At 40.6% G+C, this 16108-nt stretch overlaps 2 protein-coding genes and 1 long non-coding RNA gene across 9 annotated transcripts in view; all 3 read left to right on the forward strand.

The window, feature by feature from the left end:
- The first annotated feature begins 1857 nt into the window (after positions 1 to 1857).
- LOC104927332 (zinc finger protein 501) lies at positions 1858 to 8252 on the forward strand. 2 transcript variants are annotated; one of them, XM_010741380.3, is made up of 3 exons: positions 4022 to 4173; positions 4390 to 4778; positions 5629 to 8252. In XM_010741380.3, exons 2-3 carry the CDS (start codon positions 4406 to 4408, stop codon positions 7011 to 7013), a joined length of 1758 nt encoding a protein of 585 aa, XP_010739682.3. In that variant the 5' UTR covers positions 4022 to 4173; positions 4390 to 4405; the 3' UTR covers positions 7014 to 8252. The 2 variants fall into 2 exon arrangements, with proteins under 2 accessions (XP_027143172.1, XP_010739682.3); XM_027287371.1 differs by lacking the exons at positions 4022 to 4173; positions 4390 to 4778 and adding an exon at positions 1858 to 2025.
- Positions 8253 to 8792: 540 nt separating this feature from the next.
- Positions 8793 to 16108, forward strand: part of erfl1 (Ets2 repressor factor like 1) — an 86331-nt gene continuing 79015 nt past the window's right edge. For 3 of the 6 annotated variants that reach the window (XM_027287364.1, XM_027287366.1, XM_027287367.1), the window contains exons 1-2: positions 8799 to 8877; positions 10303 to 10412. In XM_027287364.1, coding sequence (XP_027143165.1) covers positions 10324 to 10412 — 89 coding nt within the window. In that variant the 5' untranslated portion in view covers positions 8799 to 8877; positions 10303 to 10323. Of the gene's footprint in view, positions 8878 to 9024; positions 9208 to 10302; positions 10413 to 16108 lie in introns of those variants that run through there. The other 3 variants (XM_027287368.1, XM_027287369.1, XM_027287365.1) reach the window with 2 other exon arrangements.
- LOC113747485 (uncharacterized) lies at positions 10712 to 12688 on the forward strand. Its single transcript, XR_003463655.1, has 2 exons — positions 10712 to 11098; positions 11885 to 12688. It is a non-coding gene; the product is annotated as an uncharacterized LOC113747485 (long non-coding RNA).

Consider the following 16108-nt stretch of genomic DNA (forward strand, 5'->3'; position numbering starts at 1 on the left):
TAGTAGGTAAATACATGTGTTACCAATGACCAGTAATTAAGGTCCCATTCCATTCTGGTCAAACAGAGTCAGGGTGCTGCTGTGGTGCACGTGACTCAATGGAAAGTCTTTCTGCAATAATGTACAGAATATGGAACCTTAGGTCCAGTGTAAGATTTGGAGTATCTTTGCAGGAATGGAATACAGTATTTTTGGTATGTTTTCATTAGTGTACCATCACCTGAAAATAAGAAGTTATGTTTTTTGTTGACTTATAAACAAGCCCTTTACGGCCTACTTATTATACAGTACCCCGAATAAACAAACCAAACACTGTCTTGATGTGATCTTTTGCTGAGCCAGAGTTTTTCTTACATACTTGGAAGGAGAGGGTGAGGTGTGGGAGAGTATTCATTTGGTTGCAATCTGCAGCCTTACCACTAGGTGCCACTAAATCCTACACACTGGACCTTAAATTAGTATCTTGGAAACGCCTACGATTACTTAATGTTAATAAAAAATGATACTGCCATAACATAAACATTTTATTTTTACATAAAATGTGATATTTGGTCAGAATTATGAATTAGTTTTTTAATTATATATATATATGTGTTGTTTTTCTTATGTTTATGTCTACACCTACCTGTCATGTTCCTTGTTAAACTGTATGTCTCTACCCGTATGTACAAATGAGGCACAGTGAACTGGAGTCAAATTCCTCGTCTAGTAACACATCTGGCCAGTAAAGTGATTCTATTGAGACATATTTATACATCTAGATCTACCCCGGCTAGATAGAGCCCGGCTCTACCTGAGGTTTCTTCCACTTTTTTCCCTGTTAAAGGTTTTTTGTGGGCAAGTTTTTCCTCACTCGAACCGAGGGTCTAAGAACAGAGGGTTCACTCCCTGTACAGATTGTTAGCCCTCCCAGGCAAATGTACTTTCTGACTTTGGCTATACAATAAAATCTGATTTGATTTGATTTAAAGAAGCAGAGGCTTATTTACTCATGAATTTCTGTCACCTGTTGCAGGCAACAAAACTACAGTCTGCAGGCCAGTATTTGTCTGCACCTGTCTCTAATTGAATACTAATTAGAGTCACTATGTCAGTCTATGATGTCTTTTGGGGTGAGAGGTTTTATGAAATAATTTCCAAACAAGTAAAATCATAATTTAGCCATAAAAAATAAAAATAAAAGTCAGATATTCTGGACATTATTTGTTGACTGTCACTTTAATTGTTTTGTGGGCTGTACCTGAAAACATCCTGAATCTCAGCTGGTTTGGACGGAGCCAGGGAAGTAAGGTGCTCTTCCTGTGTTATATCATCGCTGCACACACTAATCATGTATTACTAATGTGGCCCACTTGGGGAAACGTTAGCTTGAATATTAGAAAGCAAGCTTTGGTTGCATCGCGTCATCTAACAGAGGTGAGTGTTGTCTTTTATAGCGGCTAAAAGCCGAGTGACACGGACAGGCGCTATGAGAAAACGGCTGTAAATTAGCCACGGTGCTAACGCTGCAGCTGGCTAACGCTGCCGTAGCTGTGACGCTAACGTTGGATGACATTAGATTTTATTATGTTTACATGATGTGGTTGTTTTTGTGTTCACCATCTCCATCGTGTGTTTCTCTGGCTCACAGCACACATGTTTGACAACATGAAGATGAAACCTGCCAAGAAGAAGTCTCCAAGAACAAAGCCAAGAGGGAGAGAAACAAGAGATGTGGACACAGTGAAGACTGAACCTGAATCAGAGGAAGCCTCTCGTGATGTTTGCATTGACACAGATGGTTTAAACATCCAGATCAAGGAGGAACCGGATTCACAGGACTTCAGTGAGGAGCACAATGAAGACGCATCAGACACTAAACCTGACACTCTGGCATCCAGGTCAGGTGTTCACATAAAGGAGGAGAGTGACTCTGACCATAAACCTGAATATGAATTCACTGAGGCTGCTGTCAAAGAGGAGCCAGAGTCATGGATCAACGAGGAGAGAACAGCGAAGAGGAGGCGGAGGAGGAGGTTTGCATAGGTAAGAGGCAGGAGATTATGCAACACAGACTGGGATGTTATTTGTGTATCACTTTTGGTTGCATTAATACAACGCACGGCTGTAAAAAGCACAGCATGAGGTGTGCTGGCCAGTATTTTGTATTTGTACTGCATTTGTTTTTCCTAGAACAGTGCCCTCAATTTTCTTATCCCCCGCACCACCTCGGAAAATATTCAGCTCTCCATGTATCACCATTTTGACACCACATTAAAACTCAGCAGTGTAGGCTGACCCTGTTCAACAACTATGGACGGTTCAGCAGGAAAGCGGGTTTATTTCTATTAAAAGATGCATTTTGTTGACTGTCAGAACGGATTAAGACCCAGAGCTCGTTTGGATCTGCACTTCTCTTCAAAAATCCTGTTTGTAGCCATACATTGCGCCTTAATTTTACCTCCACTCTAAGGTTGGAAGGAAAACCTGCAGCCACGCCGGCCCTCTGTGGAACAGTTTGGACACCCCTGCTCTAAACTGCCTGTAGGTGTGAATGAACGTGAATGCTTGTTTGTATGTGCCCTGTGATGAACTGGCAACTTGACCAGGGTGTACCCCGCCTCTTGCCCAATGCCAGCTTGGGTTGGCCGTAGATAAGGATAATTGGTTACAGAAAATGAATGGATATATTTTAGGTAACACACCATTTTCACAGCAGCTATTTTGACATGAAATAGTAGGTAAATACATGTGTTACCAATGACCACTAATTAAGGTCCCATTCCATTCTGGTCAAACAGAGTCAGGGTGCTGCTGTGGTGCACGTTGACTTAATGGAAAGTCTCTTCTGCAATGAATGTACAGAATAATGGAACCTTAAAGGTCCAGTGTAAGATTTAGGAGTATCTATTAGCAGGAATGGAATACAGTATTTATTGGTATGTTTTCATTAGTGTATCATCACCTGAAAATAGGAATCGTTATGTTTTTCGTTGACTTATAACAAGCCCTTTACAGGGCTACTTATTTATACAGTAGCCCAGAATGAACAAACCAAACACTGATCTTGATGTGATCTTTTGCTGAGCCAGAGTTTTTCTTACATACTTGGAAGGAGAGGGTGAGGTGTGGGAGAGTATTCATTTGGTTGCAATCTGCAGCCTTACCACTAGGTGCCACTAAATCCTACACACTGGACCTTAAATTAGTATCATTGGAAACGCCTACGATTACTTAGATGTTAATAAAAAATGATACTGCCATAACATAAACATTTTATTTTTACATAAAATGTGATAATTTGGTCAGAATTATGAATTAGTTTTATTAATATATATATATATAGTTGTTGTTTTTTCTTATGTTTATGTCTACACCTACCTGTCATGTTCCTTGTTAAACTGTATGTCTATACCTGTATGTAAAAATGAGAGCACAGTGAACTGGAGTCAGATTCCTTGTGTGAGTACACACATCTGGCCAGTAAAGTGATTCTATTGAGACATATCTATACATCTACTGTTGTCTATTCGGGTCTTCCTAGATAGAGGCCGACTCTTCCTGAGGTTTCTTCCACCTTTTTTCCCTGTTAAAGGGTTTTTTTGTGGGCAAGTTTTTCCTCACTCAAACCGAGGTTCTAAGGACAGAGGGTGTCACTCCCTGTACAGATTGTAAAGCCCTCAGAGGCAGATGTACTTTGTGACTTTGGGCTATACAAATAAAATCTGATTTGATTTGATTTAAAGAGCCGAGAGCTTATTTACTCATGAATTTCTGTCACCTGTTGCAGGCAACAAAACTACAGTGCTGCAGGCCAGTATTTGTCTGCACCTGTCTCTAATTGAATACTAATTAGAGTCACTATGTCAGTCTATGATGTCTTTTGGAGTGAGAGGTTTTATGAAATCATTTCCAAACAAGTAAAATCTTAATTTAGCCATAAAAAATAAAAATAAAAGTCAAATAGTCTGCACATTATTTGTTGACTGTCACTTTAATTGTTTTGTGGGCTGTAACCTAAAAACATCCTGAGTCTCAGCTGGTTGGACGGAGCCAGAGGAAGTGAAGGTGCTCTTCCTGTGTTATTATCATCGCTGCACACACTAATCATGTATTACTAATGTGGCCACTTGGGGAAACGTTAGCTTGAATATTTAAAAGCAAGCTTTGGGTTGCATCGCGTCATCTACAGAGGTGAGTGTTGTCTTTATAGCGGCTAAAAGCCGAGTGACACGGACAGGCGCTATGAGAAAACGGCTGTAAATTAGCCACGGTGCTAACGCTGCTGCTAGGCTAACGCTGCCGTAGCTGTGACGCTAACGCTGGATGACATTAGATTTTATTATTGTTTACATGCATGTGGTTGTTTTTGTGTTCACCATCTCCATCGTGTGTTTCTCTGGCTCACAGCACACATGTTGACAACATGAAGATGAAACCTGCCAAGAAGAAGTCTCCAAGAAACAAAGCCAAGAGGGGAGAGAAACAAGAAGATGTGGACACAGTGAAGACTGAACCTGAATCAGAGGAAGCCTCTCGTGATGTTTGCATTGACACAGATGGTTTAAACATCCAGATCAAGGAGGAACCGGATTCACAGGACTTCAGTGAGGAGTACAATGAAGACACTAAACCTGACACTCTGGCATCCAGGTCAGGTGTTCACATAAAGGAGGAGAGTGACTCTGACCATAAACCTGAATATGAATTCACTGAGGCTGCTGTCAAAGAGGAGCCAGAGTCATGGATCAAAGAGGAGAGAGACAGCGAAGAGGAGGCGGAGGAGGAGGTTTGCATAGGTAAGAGGCAGGAGATTATGCAACACAGACTGGGATGGTATTTGTGTATCACTTTTGGTTGCATTAATACAACGCAGGCTGTAAAAAGCACACGCATGAGTGTGCTGGGCAGTATTTATATATCATTTGTGGAACTACATTTTGTTTTTCCTAGAACAGTGCCCCTCAATTTTTTTATACCATGCACCACCTCGGAAAATATTCAGCTCTCCATGTATCACCATTTTGACAAACATTAAAACTCAGCAGTGTAGGCTGACCCTGTTCAACTATGGACGGTTCACGCAGGAGGCGGGTTTATTTCTATTAAAAGATGAATTATTGTTGACTGTCAGAACCGGATCAAGACCCAGAGCTTGTTTGGATCCGCACTTCTCTTCATAAATCCTGTTTGTAGCCATAACTGCGCCTTAATTTTACCTCCACTCTACTATCTCACATCTTATTTCTAGTTCATAACTAATCACGGATGTGTGTGCGCCTTTATGTGAATGAACGCGACGACGTATTCAGGATCTTGAAACAAGATATTTCAGGAAATGCAAAAACCGATTTTAAATAACATTGCAGCGATATCTTAGTTTATATATAACTATATATAGTTAGATATGTTTTTAAATTGGTTCATTTTAAACCATTTTATACCATAGTTTGAGAACCAGTGTCCTAAAAGTATTAGTCTTTGTAAGAGTAAAGCTGGTGTATTTTATCTTAAAACATGCTTCTTTTCTTCTAAAGGATAGAGTGTTAGATAATATAATGGTAATAGCTGTACTTTGTTACTTAAAATGAGTATATGTTACTGTAACTTATACATTTCTTTCTGTGTGTGTCTTCTTCTCTTTTTTAGAGTCATCGTCTGAGTTCTTCCCATGTCCTCACTGCACTGTCTCCTTTACTGACTTGGACTTCTTGGAGAAACATGTCAAGTGGGTCCATCAGAAACAGTATCTTGCCAAACTGAAAAAATGCCTCTCAAGCCACACACTAAACCTCATCCCTAAACACACCTGCACAGTCTGCAGCAGCACCTTTAACTCCAAAGTACACCTTAGGATTCACGTACGTCAAGCCCACCCTTCTGCCCCTCCCCGCAGGCTTCACCCATGTCCAACGTGTGCACGCAGCTTCCAGTACCTGAAGAATTTGAAGAATCACTGCCAGCGATGGCACAACATGTCTGTGGTCACCAGAGGAGGGCATCTAAGCTGCGCTGACTGCGGGAAGAGTTTCAAAGCTACCTGGGGTCAAGGCCCTCATTTGTGTCATGAACCCGATAACACAGAACCTGAGGACAAGCCAATCTGTCTGGACACTGGTGTGCAGTGTCCAGAATGTGGCAAGAAGTTATGCACACCTCAAAGCTTGGAGGATCATATGCGCACCCACACAGGTGACCGCCCGTTCGTCTGTAAGGACTGCGGCAGGAGATTCGTGGAGCGCAGCGGTTGGCGACAACACATGAAAATACACACAGGGGAGAAGCCGTTCAAATGTCAGGTGTGCGAGAAGGCCTTCTTAAGAGCACACCACCTCAAGTGCCACTTGACCACACACTCCGGCAAGAAGGAATATTCTTGCTCTGAATGTGGAAAAGAGTTTGGATTCAAGTCAAGTCTGGATCTCCATCTGAGGACGCACTCCAGCGAGAAACCCTTCCACTGCAACGTGTGCGGGAAGAACTTTAATACCCAGAGAAACTTGAGGGTTCACTCCAAAGTCCACAACAATGAGAAGGCTCACCAGTGCGGTGACTGCGGGCTGAAAATCGGAGACCTCGGGGCCTTGAAAATACACCTGCGGACACACACCGGTGAAAGGCCTTACCACTGCACAGTTTGTGGCAATAGGTTCATTCGCCTTTCACATCTGCGAAACCACCAACGCACCCACACCGGAGAGAGACCCTACAAATGCACTGAATGCAACAAGAGTTTCACTCAGTCCGGCGACCTGGTGAAGCATAAGAGGATACACTCCGGGGAAAAGCCCTTTGAATGTCCAGACTGCCACCGCCGTTACACCTCCTCCGGTGATCTGGGTAAGCACAGGAGGAGTCACACTAACCTGCGTCCATACACGTGTCAAGAATGTGGAAAAAGCTTTCGCTTGTCGGGCCATTTGAAAACTCACATGTTAACTCACACAGGGGAGAAGCCGTATTCCTGCCCCAACTGCCTCCGCAGGTTCGCTCGCTCTCACCATCTTTCTGGACACGTGGCTAAATGTCGCTGAACTTTCTTCAGAGAAGTGTAAATAAGCTAGTCTGTAATTATAGAAACTGTAAACACTCTACTACTGTACTAGATATTTTTTATGAATGTGTGTTGTAATGTCAAACTTACATCTGTACATAATTATTTATATGAACTTTCTGTAACCCTCTTGACTCAGATGACTGTTCTAACTTATTAGAAAAACATATTGCATGGACCTTTTTTCTTTTTTTTTTCACATTATCCCAGATCTTATCTTATGCAGGTCAGATCTAAACTGGTTTTGCAAGATGCTATTATAATGGAGATTGAGGACTTGGTATGAGGTAGTTCAGTGGGACATTCAGATAGTGGATTGTTTTATTCCCCACAGATCAGTGCTGTATTATTTGTAAAAATGTAGTCTTGCATAGCCAGACTAATCTCCACACACTAAGGGGGGGGGACGCTCTAGCTTTTTTGTTTAATTCTTCAAACCAATCACAGGTATCTAGAGACGTTTGCACAAATGGCTAAATCCCAAAAAAGAAAATGCTACAGCTGCTAACTTCTTAACATTCATACTGTTACCGACCAGGTTGGGGTGACTTATCATTTCAATTTGTAGGCTGCTAACTTGGAGGTCGATCTTGCGATGACGTGTCACATAGAAACAGGGACTTTGAAAATGGCAACAGGAGATTGCTGACTGTAATCAAGTAGGTCTGCCTGCAGGTCATGGATGCATAAAAAGACCTTGACTCAGCCGTGCTTCAAGTTTTTCCTCTTTGGCCACTCGCAATGTTGCAGAAAAAAAAATCCCCAATGGCCCAAAAAAACATTTTCTCCATTGACCATCATTATAAAAGAGACGTCTGTAAAACTGATAGAACACCTTGAATTTCAAATTAAGTCATCATTATCATTAATTTTTGATAGTGGGAATAAACACTACTACACATATTTATTGGTAAACCTGGAAGCTAGAAAATGTTTTTGCTGTACGCACCAGGCAGGCATTCTCCTTAAATTGAATTAAATGGGTGCCATCTTTTCTATAATACATTCATGGTACATGGTATTATAGGATGTGCCTACTACAGTTTGGTTAGGTTTAGGTACACAAACTACTAAAGATTTGGATTAATACAAGTATATTAATCCAGGAAGGAAGGGAGGAAGGTAGGTAGGAAGACTCAGTGGCAGGCTTATACCAACAGTCTACTTCCTGTGAGTCAAACTAATAAAAATGTAATAAATTATTTGATGAATGCATGAACACTGTGTGTGATGTTACTGTGTTAAGCGTGTTCCCACAATAAGGATGGTTATATTTCACCGAAAACTTGTATAAAAAATCCTAAGAATGACAGATTTAACACTATAGTAAACAAATGGACAAAATATAACAGGACAAAGTGACATCAAGTGGAGTTTTGTTGGTCTTCCAGCTATGAATTTGGCTAGACTGCTTATTCTGCATTTAATTGGTTCACTGTCTTTCATATAATTAACTGGGTAAACGTACAGATTATTAACTTTGGGGTCAGGAGATGATCATTGCATGTTTTATATTCTTTCAAAGGACCAGAAACTGTTATATTGTCCAACAGGAAGCCTGTTTTTTCTTTTTCTTCAAGAACAGACTATATGTAAACATTGAAATCGCTGAGGTTAGAGCTAAAGATAAAAGCTAAACATATAGAAATTAAGAATAAAATAATATACATTCAAATTATAAATAAATAATAAAGCCAATAAGATAATTAAGAAATAAAATAAAGTCTAAATATAAGATAAAATTAAAAAGTAAATAAATAAAATACGAACGTTTCCACGCTGCTCTGTTTGTTGAATGTGCTGGACGGTGTCTCCCGGCGGGGCGGATCAGAGAGCGCCTGCAGGTGAAAGTTAGAAGTTAGAAAGTTAAACGAGGTTTTTCTCTGAAAATTAATGAGTTTTGTGTTGGGGGACGTTTAAACCGTTATAATCTGTCAATAAATAAATGTCTGGACCACACATAGCTGTTAACTGTCGGTAACTTCACTGAAATAAAGCTCACACCGGAGCTGATAAGAGTGCACAAGCTAACGTTAACCAACGTTCAGCCGTTAGAACCGTTGAAGAAAGTTTAACCGTTGAAAAATTTAAATTCGGTTTAAAAGTTTAAGGTACGTCAGCTTTAACTTCGCCCGACGTACCCGAGTCAAGAAATAAAAATACATATTTCGCAAGTAAGTTACATTTTTTATACCCTTCTACAATTGTTATAGTAGATAAGTTGTTGTTTTTTTTTTGTTGTTGTTGTTGTTTTACAGCTTACAGTCTCTCCGTCACTTTACATGAACAACATTTCAAATATGTTTTCCTCTTTTACACAACATTACTTAACTTAAAATGAGGTCTTCTCAGCAGCCAACCCACTGCTCTTACATTTATTTAAATGTCTATCATTAATGTCATTTAAATCGGTTTTATTGACAAAGTATGTGTACACACTTACAAGGCGTTTGTCTACTCTTTTTAGTTGCTCTCAGCATTACAAGTAATTTCATGAACAATGGTTCACAGCAGCCATTTTAACATGACAGACACAGGTGTTTCCAATTGTTTTAAATAAGGCTTCATTCCATTCAGGTCAAACAGAGTCAGGGTGCTGTATGCTGCTCACTGAAAAAGGCTCTGCTACAATAAATGGAATGTGACCTTATCTAGTGTCATTGGAAACACCTGTGTTGATGTTGTTGTCAAACAAGCGTAAAGTATCTCTGTCTGTGGTCATGCTGTCTACTGTGAATTGACCTCTTCAGTTTGTCATATAATCAATACAACGTTCTCTCTGTATTTAAAATACATTGAGGGGACGTGACGCATTTTAATGACACTTAGTTCACACTTATGGGAAAGTGGCCTTTGTATCTGCAGGCATGGTAACGTTTTAGCTCGTAGAAACATTCCCATGATCAGCAGGATAAGATAAAACCTCAGTTATAGAGACCTCTAGTGGCATTTTGGATGGAGTGAGGACATAGCAGTGATTCCTATTCCCAAACATTTGTTTAAATCTCTGTTATCCTCTGATAAGATGCACAACAACAGCCTCAGTGTGTTTACACATACATTTTGTCAAACATTTCCGCGCAATGTAAATATTTACCTATGACATGACAGATAATATGACGTCTCAGTGCTGCTAAATTGATGTTCTAACTGAAATGGCTTATAATACAGTGTAAAATACATGAAAAATCACAAATTACTTTATTTTTTTTATTTGCATAGTGGCATTTTGGTTAGCTTGCATTAGCTTCTGATTTCTCTATCTATAGAAAATTTCCTCTACACAGAAGATGAAGGCAGCAAAGATGACCCAGTCTACCAAGATGGGACTTCAGTGTCCTCAAAAGACTGCACACACGGAGGAGAGATCTCCTGATAGGTAAGATGAAGATCCACTCATTAGAAAGGGGGGACCAGATTTCTCTAAAAAAGCAGGGGATGAGGAACAACTATCTTTGGACAGTGGAAATAGTAATCTGTTCTGGTCAGCCCACAAACCAAACTGTACAAACTAAAGAAATTGACTGGCCCACAAGTGAAACTATCAAAAAGATAAGAGGATGCATGAAAATGAATGCATTATTCTACAGGAAATGTTTTTTTATTGTATTAAAGCCCAATTAAGAACAGTTATAAGCTACATGATCAGATCTGCAAAAGGAGAGTGCATACACCCCATTAAAAACAAAAAAAGAACTAATGCCGTTTGCCAAATGGGGACACGTGTGACCCAAAAAGAATACCTTACAGCTCAATGAAGGGTAGACCTTTATTAGCATGATCCGGTCTGCAAAAACAGGACATGTAAGCCCTGAAAACTGCACTGCACACAGTAGAGAAGGGCTGAAAAAATGAACAGGAGAGCATGAGCTGGAATGATGTTAACTGTAAATAAGTCAAAGAGGAGCCAGCAGACCCTGAGACACATGAAATCTGCCATGTAACAAAGTTTGGGAATTGGGAATTTGAAGGCCTGGAGGCATTTGTTAAGGGAGAGATGGAGCCACGCTTAACTGGACACTGTGAGGAGACACCACAAGATGAGGCAGTGGAAAGCAACACAAAGTAAGCCACCAGACATCTAATCCTTTACTTATCCTCAGTGCAGCTAGCAGATTTTTTTAACATTACTTTTTACTCTTTAGAATTAATTTTGTGCTCCGGCTGCTCTGATTTGTTTTGAGGAAGCAATTTTCATAGATTATTCTGAGTTAATAAAAGGCCAAATTCTGGCAGGTAAATAAGCAGTTTTGCTTTTTCTTTTCTTTTTTTTTCACTTAATTTGCTGGTGTAGTAAATAATCAGCCTTTGCATAACTAAACTCATTTTCAGATATGCTCTGTCATGGCTACAAGGCACATACAGTAGCCTGCTGCTGACCTTAAGTGAAATCAGAGAGAATTTGTACAAACCGTTGGTCACCATCAATACCTTTCACAAAAGTCCCTTGTCACTTGGGTTGAGGTGTGTTGTACTGACATGCTGCCATTTGCATTAACAAGTCACTGACTTGAGTTTTGACAGACATATCAATATGCATAGTAATATGAAACAGTAAGAACATGCAGTATACCTAAGAATTAAATAATATTCCAATGCAATTGCATGTCTACTGTGCAAAGAATTACAATGAAACTAAAAGAGACCGGCAAAACATGGATAAAATGCTGTGTGTATGTGTATGTGTATGTGTATGTGTATGTGTGTGTGTGTGTGTGTGTGTGTGTGTGTGTGGATGATGGATGTGTTCTCTACCTGGTCTTTTACCATAAATTATTACATGCCTTTGAAATTCTGTCAAGTCCACTAAATACCAAGAGATTAATTGGTACACTCTTTCTCTCTCTCCAGTTTTGTCTCTGCAGGAGACTCTTCTTTTTTTCTCCCTTCTCCACACTACGCTGTCTCCTTTACAGAGTCTGGCTTCCTGCAGCAGCATGTCAAGTATCATCACTGTGATTAGCACTATGGTATAGTTAGACAAGTGTCCTCTAGATATCTGTCCTCAGTGCAGTGCTACTGTCCGGATGTTGATGGAGCTCACAGTTCATAAGAAACAGGCACATCCTTCTAATCCATCTATGAAACTCCACACATGCCCAGTTCGTGCACTCAGCTTTGATTATCTGAATTACCTAAGATCCGTGTCAGGGGTCATTATCTTTAAAGCAGCGATTGCTCGGACTGTAAAAGAGTTTCCATAGTCCTGTGCAAAGGGGCACTGCCAATGTGTCGGCCAGAAAACCAAAATGAGATTTCTTAATATCTTAAATATGCAACACCAAAATCCCATGTAGAAGGTGTAAATTGTCAGGAGTGTGGTAAAAATATTGATAAACCTTACCGGCTCTTTGAAGCACATGTTTCTATCTGTAAATAGTATGGAAAGTCCTTTGCAGACAGCAGTACACTGTGTAAACATAGGAACCCTTGCAGTCACAGCCATATCATGAGTGTGAGATGTGAAAGAGTATTTCCATTTTAATGCTTACTGTTTACACAGCATGATACAGCATGTATGCAAAACTGTTCATTTAGATTAGTTGAAAAATGCTTTTATTCACTGTCAGTTAAAGCAAGTTTTATATCATGATACTTTGACCTTTTAGGTTTGGAAAATTGTATTCTGAATTTTGCCAATAAATGATATTGAATGTACTTATTGAGTGATACATGAGTTTGTCTACAAATAGATGAACAACAGACTAGCATAAGAAACTCAAAAGCCTATTTTGCCAGGAAGAAATCTGCCTTGGCTAAGTGGCACACAAAAAATAATATGCTATTTAAAAAACAACAACTACTTTTTCGCTTGAGAAACAAAATTCCAGGGGGACTTAGGAAATATCTCAAAAGAAACTCATTCAAACAATTAAATAAATTAAATAAAAAACAATCAGAAAGAAGATAAATCGCCTTTTTTGTGTTTCAGATTACCTTTGAAATACATTGTGTTGTGTTGTTTTTTATCTCGATCTGGTTATTTCCTGTTTGGATCAGAGTATACAGTATATCTGCCTCTAGTAGGGCAGTCATCAGAGGAAAACCTTGCTCACACATTCATTTACATCCAGGATATGCATCACTAGGACAAGGGCCACAACCAAACCTGTCTCGGTCAATTCAGTGGGAATTGGTCTATTATTTTTATGTCCGCAATTACGAGGACAGAGCAGTAACTACGACTCCAGCACAGATAACAAAGATATATTTAGTAGTAAATAATATTGACTGTACCTTTGTTTAAAGCTGGAATCAATACTTCTTAAAGCGTGTCCATTTTTCATTTAGCCGCGTCATGTCTGTGCGGAGGAGGGGCAGAGAGATGAATGGGTGGATTCTCTAATTCCCCCAGTTGCAGTTATCATAATTGTTGAACAACCACGGTTTTTAAAGATCGGGCTCGAGGAGAGGCAGGCCACACAAAGAAAGTTAATAGATTTGGAAAATTGAGATAGATTGCACAGCAGCCGTTTTTGGAATGTTCCATCGGCGTGGCAGGCAGATGGACAAATATGATCCAGGGATGAGGAGAGAGGGGGGACGCTGCAGCACACAAACACAGGGCGGCAGAGAATGCATCCTGACAAATAAAGGTGTTACTGTTTACGCTTTCTGTACAGTGTGTGTTTGTATATATCTCATCGTCTGGTAGGTGATAGCCGGATACATCACAGTTTGAGGCCTACATCAGCTTTAGAGTGTCGGACGATGAATTCTCCCTGAAAGGCCGCAGTGAAACAGCAGTAGTTCCTCTCTTGAGGCACCAGGGGGAAATGGATAGCTGTGGAAAGGATGCTTCAGGGAATAGGCGAGCTCAGGCAATGTCTCCCACTCAGAAGTTTGGGCAATTTGTTAGGACTATGATGTGGAATAAGCCTGTGGTCAGTATTGCATATAGAAAATATTATTTTTATGCCCTATTGTAAAGTAACATCATACCTCCTCCTCCATCATAAACAGTGTTGTTGCAGCTGATAGTGCTCCCTGTCTAAGACCTCTGACCCTGTCATTTGTCTGCTGACGCTATCTTTTAGAACCTCCTAAAGGATATTTTACAGCAGTGATTTATCCGGAGGGGCCTACATTTGTTTCATCCGTTTTGATACTGGTCATTGTTTCCACATTTGATGCATTCAGGCTTTTCTCTGCTCCTCAGTAAAGGCTGAAAATTGGATATGGGAAAGATTTCTGTGTCCAATTTTCCCTAATATTCAGATGATTATGGCATGATGCTTCCCTTTCCTCTTTTCAGCATTCCACTCTTTTTCCCCTCCTCTCCTATTTTCCCCTCATTCTCTTTCACTCTCCTCCTTAGATTCTGACAGCTACATGATATGAATGTTTGCAGTGACATTATGTTTAATCAGTGCAGATATAGATACACTACGAAGGATGAGAGTCTACTGCAAATCATCCACAAATCAAGACATAAAAACCTACATTTATTTAGCCTTCCCTGTCCCAAAAACAAATGGCAAAAACATTTTCAATCTGGCCCCTTTGACAGACAGTTGGTAGTGTTTTAGGTTGCAGTCTGAGAATTAAATTACCCCGTATTGAATCTTATAAAAGTCCAGTTGAGGGGATTTTCTTTTTGTGATGTAACTTGAGCTATCCAATTTTCCTTGTATTTACTGTCTATATTTTGTCAATTTGGCAGAGGAACACATTGTGTGCGTTGGCGCTGGGTGTCACTGGTGTCGTCACGCTACGGTGGTTTTGGTGTTGGCTGGCCTCGGAGGTCAGTGTGTGGGAAGAGATGGTGGCTCTGCAGGGCTTTGCAGCGGCTCTTGGCCTGTCCCTTTGGGCTCCGGCAGGCCCACATCCACTCCTCTTATTCATGAAAGGGTCAACACACGGGTCAAAACACACCGTTTGACTCCCCGCAACACACTGGTGTGTGTGGGCGTAGATGAAACCGGGTATTTTGTGGGCCTTTGGTAAGCTGCAGCTGGTAGCGGCTCTTACATTCTCTCCCTCTCAAGTCCAAATGTGCCTAAAAGCATGGCTCACACAAAGGAAAGAGAGAGAAAACGCCATTAAATTGTGTTACATTGAGTGCTGAGAGTGGGCTGCCGAGTTGCACACAAAGGGATGGAAAGACGCTGTTTATTCCCTATTAGTATCACCACATTGACAGGTTGGTCAAGAGGTAAGGAAGATTTCTCTCTCCCTCATCCACCTCTAATGCTAGCACTATATAAACTATGCTGGCCAAGACTAATGTGTTCTTCACCAAACCAGCTGCTATCGTGGTGACTCTTGGAGTGGATCTCTTGACCACGGCCTCCCTCCTCCTCTCATCCCACTGTAACCTCTTGCTCTCCCTGTCTCTTTAGTGGAGGGATAGAGATGTGGAGGGCGAGAGAGACTGACAGTGTGCGCTCCCCTGCTCAGTAAATATGAACTGCACCCAGCAGACAGACTCATTCATCACAGGGGAAAGAGGGAGGGGGAAAGGGGGTGGAGAGGCAGGGTGGATGGATATAGAAAGGACTAAGAGAAATGTCCAAAAGACAGAGAGAGAGGCAGGGAGGAAGAGGAGGAAGAAGAGAGGTGGGAAGAATAGGAAGCAGATGGAAAGAGGATGAAAGAAAGGAAAGTGTTCTGGGTGAAATGAGTGGGAGCAGATAACAGGCTGAAAAGGGGGAGAGTCCTGGATGATTAAGGGATGGATAGAAGATAACGGATGTGCATGACGAGGAAAATCCTCAAGCATGGGAAAACTGATGAAATATCAGAGGACATTTTATATCTCATCACCAAGAGATCGTATGCCTTTAAGCGTCTTGTTAAAGAGAGCAACATTAGTTTTGCTGCCCTATAGTCAGGAGGCTCATGTCTTACTCGGACTTGTTGCTTTTCACACATTGACCTTGTATATGCACTCTACAGCATATGTGTTTGGATCTGGAGGTCATGTTGCATTACAGCAAACTCTGTTGTTTCCATGCATGTTAGAATTTTATATGCTAGTTAGGCATGAGGTGAGTATTTTTCAGCTTGATTCGAATTGACTCAATCCATTTAATAGTTTTGTACGACAATAGAGTTCTATACAGAGAAGCAAAC

The sequence above is a fragment of the Larimichthys crocea genome, chromosome XIII (assembly GCF_000972845.2).
Source record: "Larimichthys crocea isolate SSNF chromosome XIII, L_crocea_2.0, whole genome shotgun sequence".
In the NCBI taxonomy this organism is placed as follows: Eukaryota; Metazoa; Chordata; class Actinopteri; family Sciaenidae; genus Larimichthys; species Larimichthys crocea.

What these genes read in the sequence shown, in the direction of transcription:
- LOC104927332 (XM_010741380.3), top strand. Translation starts at nt 4,406, where the DNA reads ATGAAGATGAAACCTGCCAAGAAGAAGTCTCCAAGAAACAAAGCCAAG. An exon ending in GGAGGAGGAGGTTTGCATAG is followed by an intron (nt 4,779 to 5,628) that starts GTAAGAGGCAGG and finishes TCTCTTTTTTAG; the next exon opens with AGTCATCGTCTGAGTTCTTC.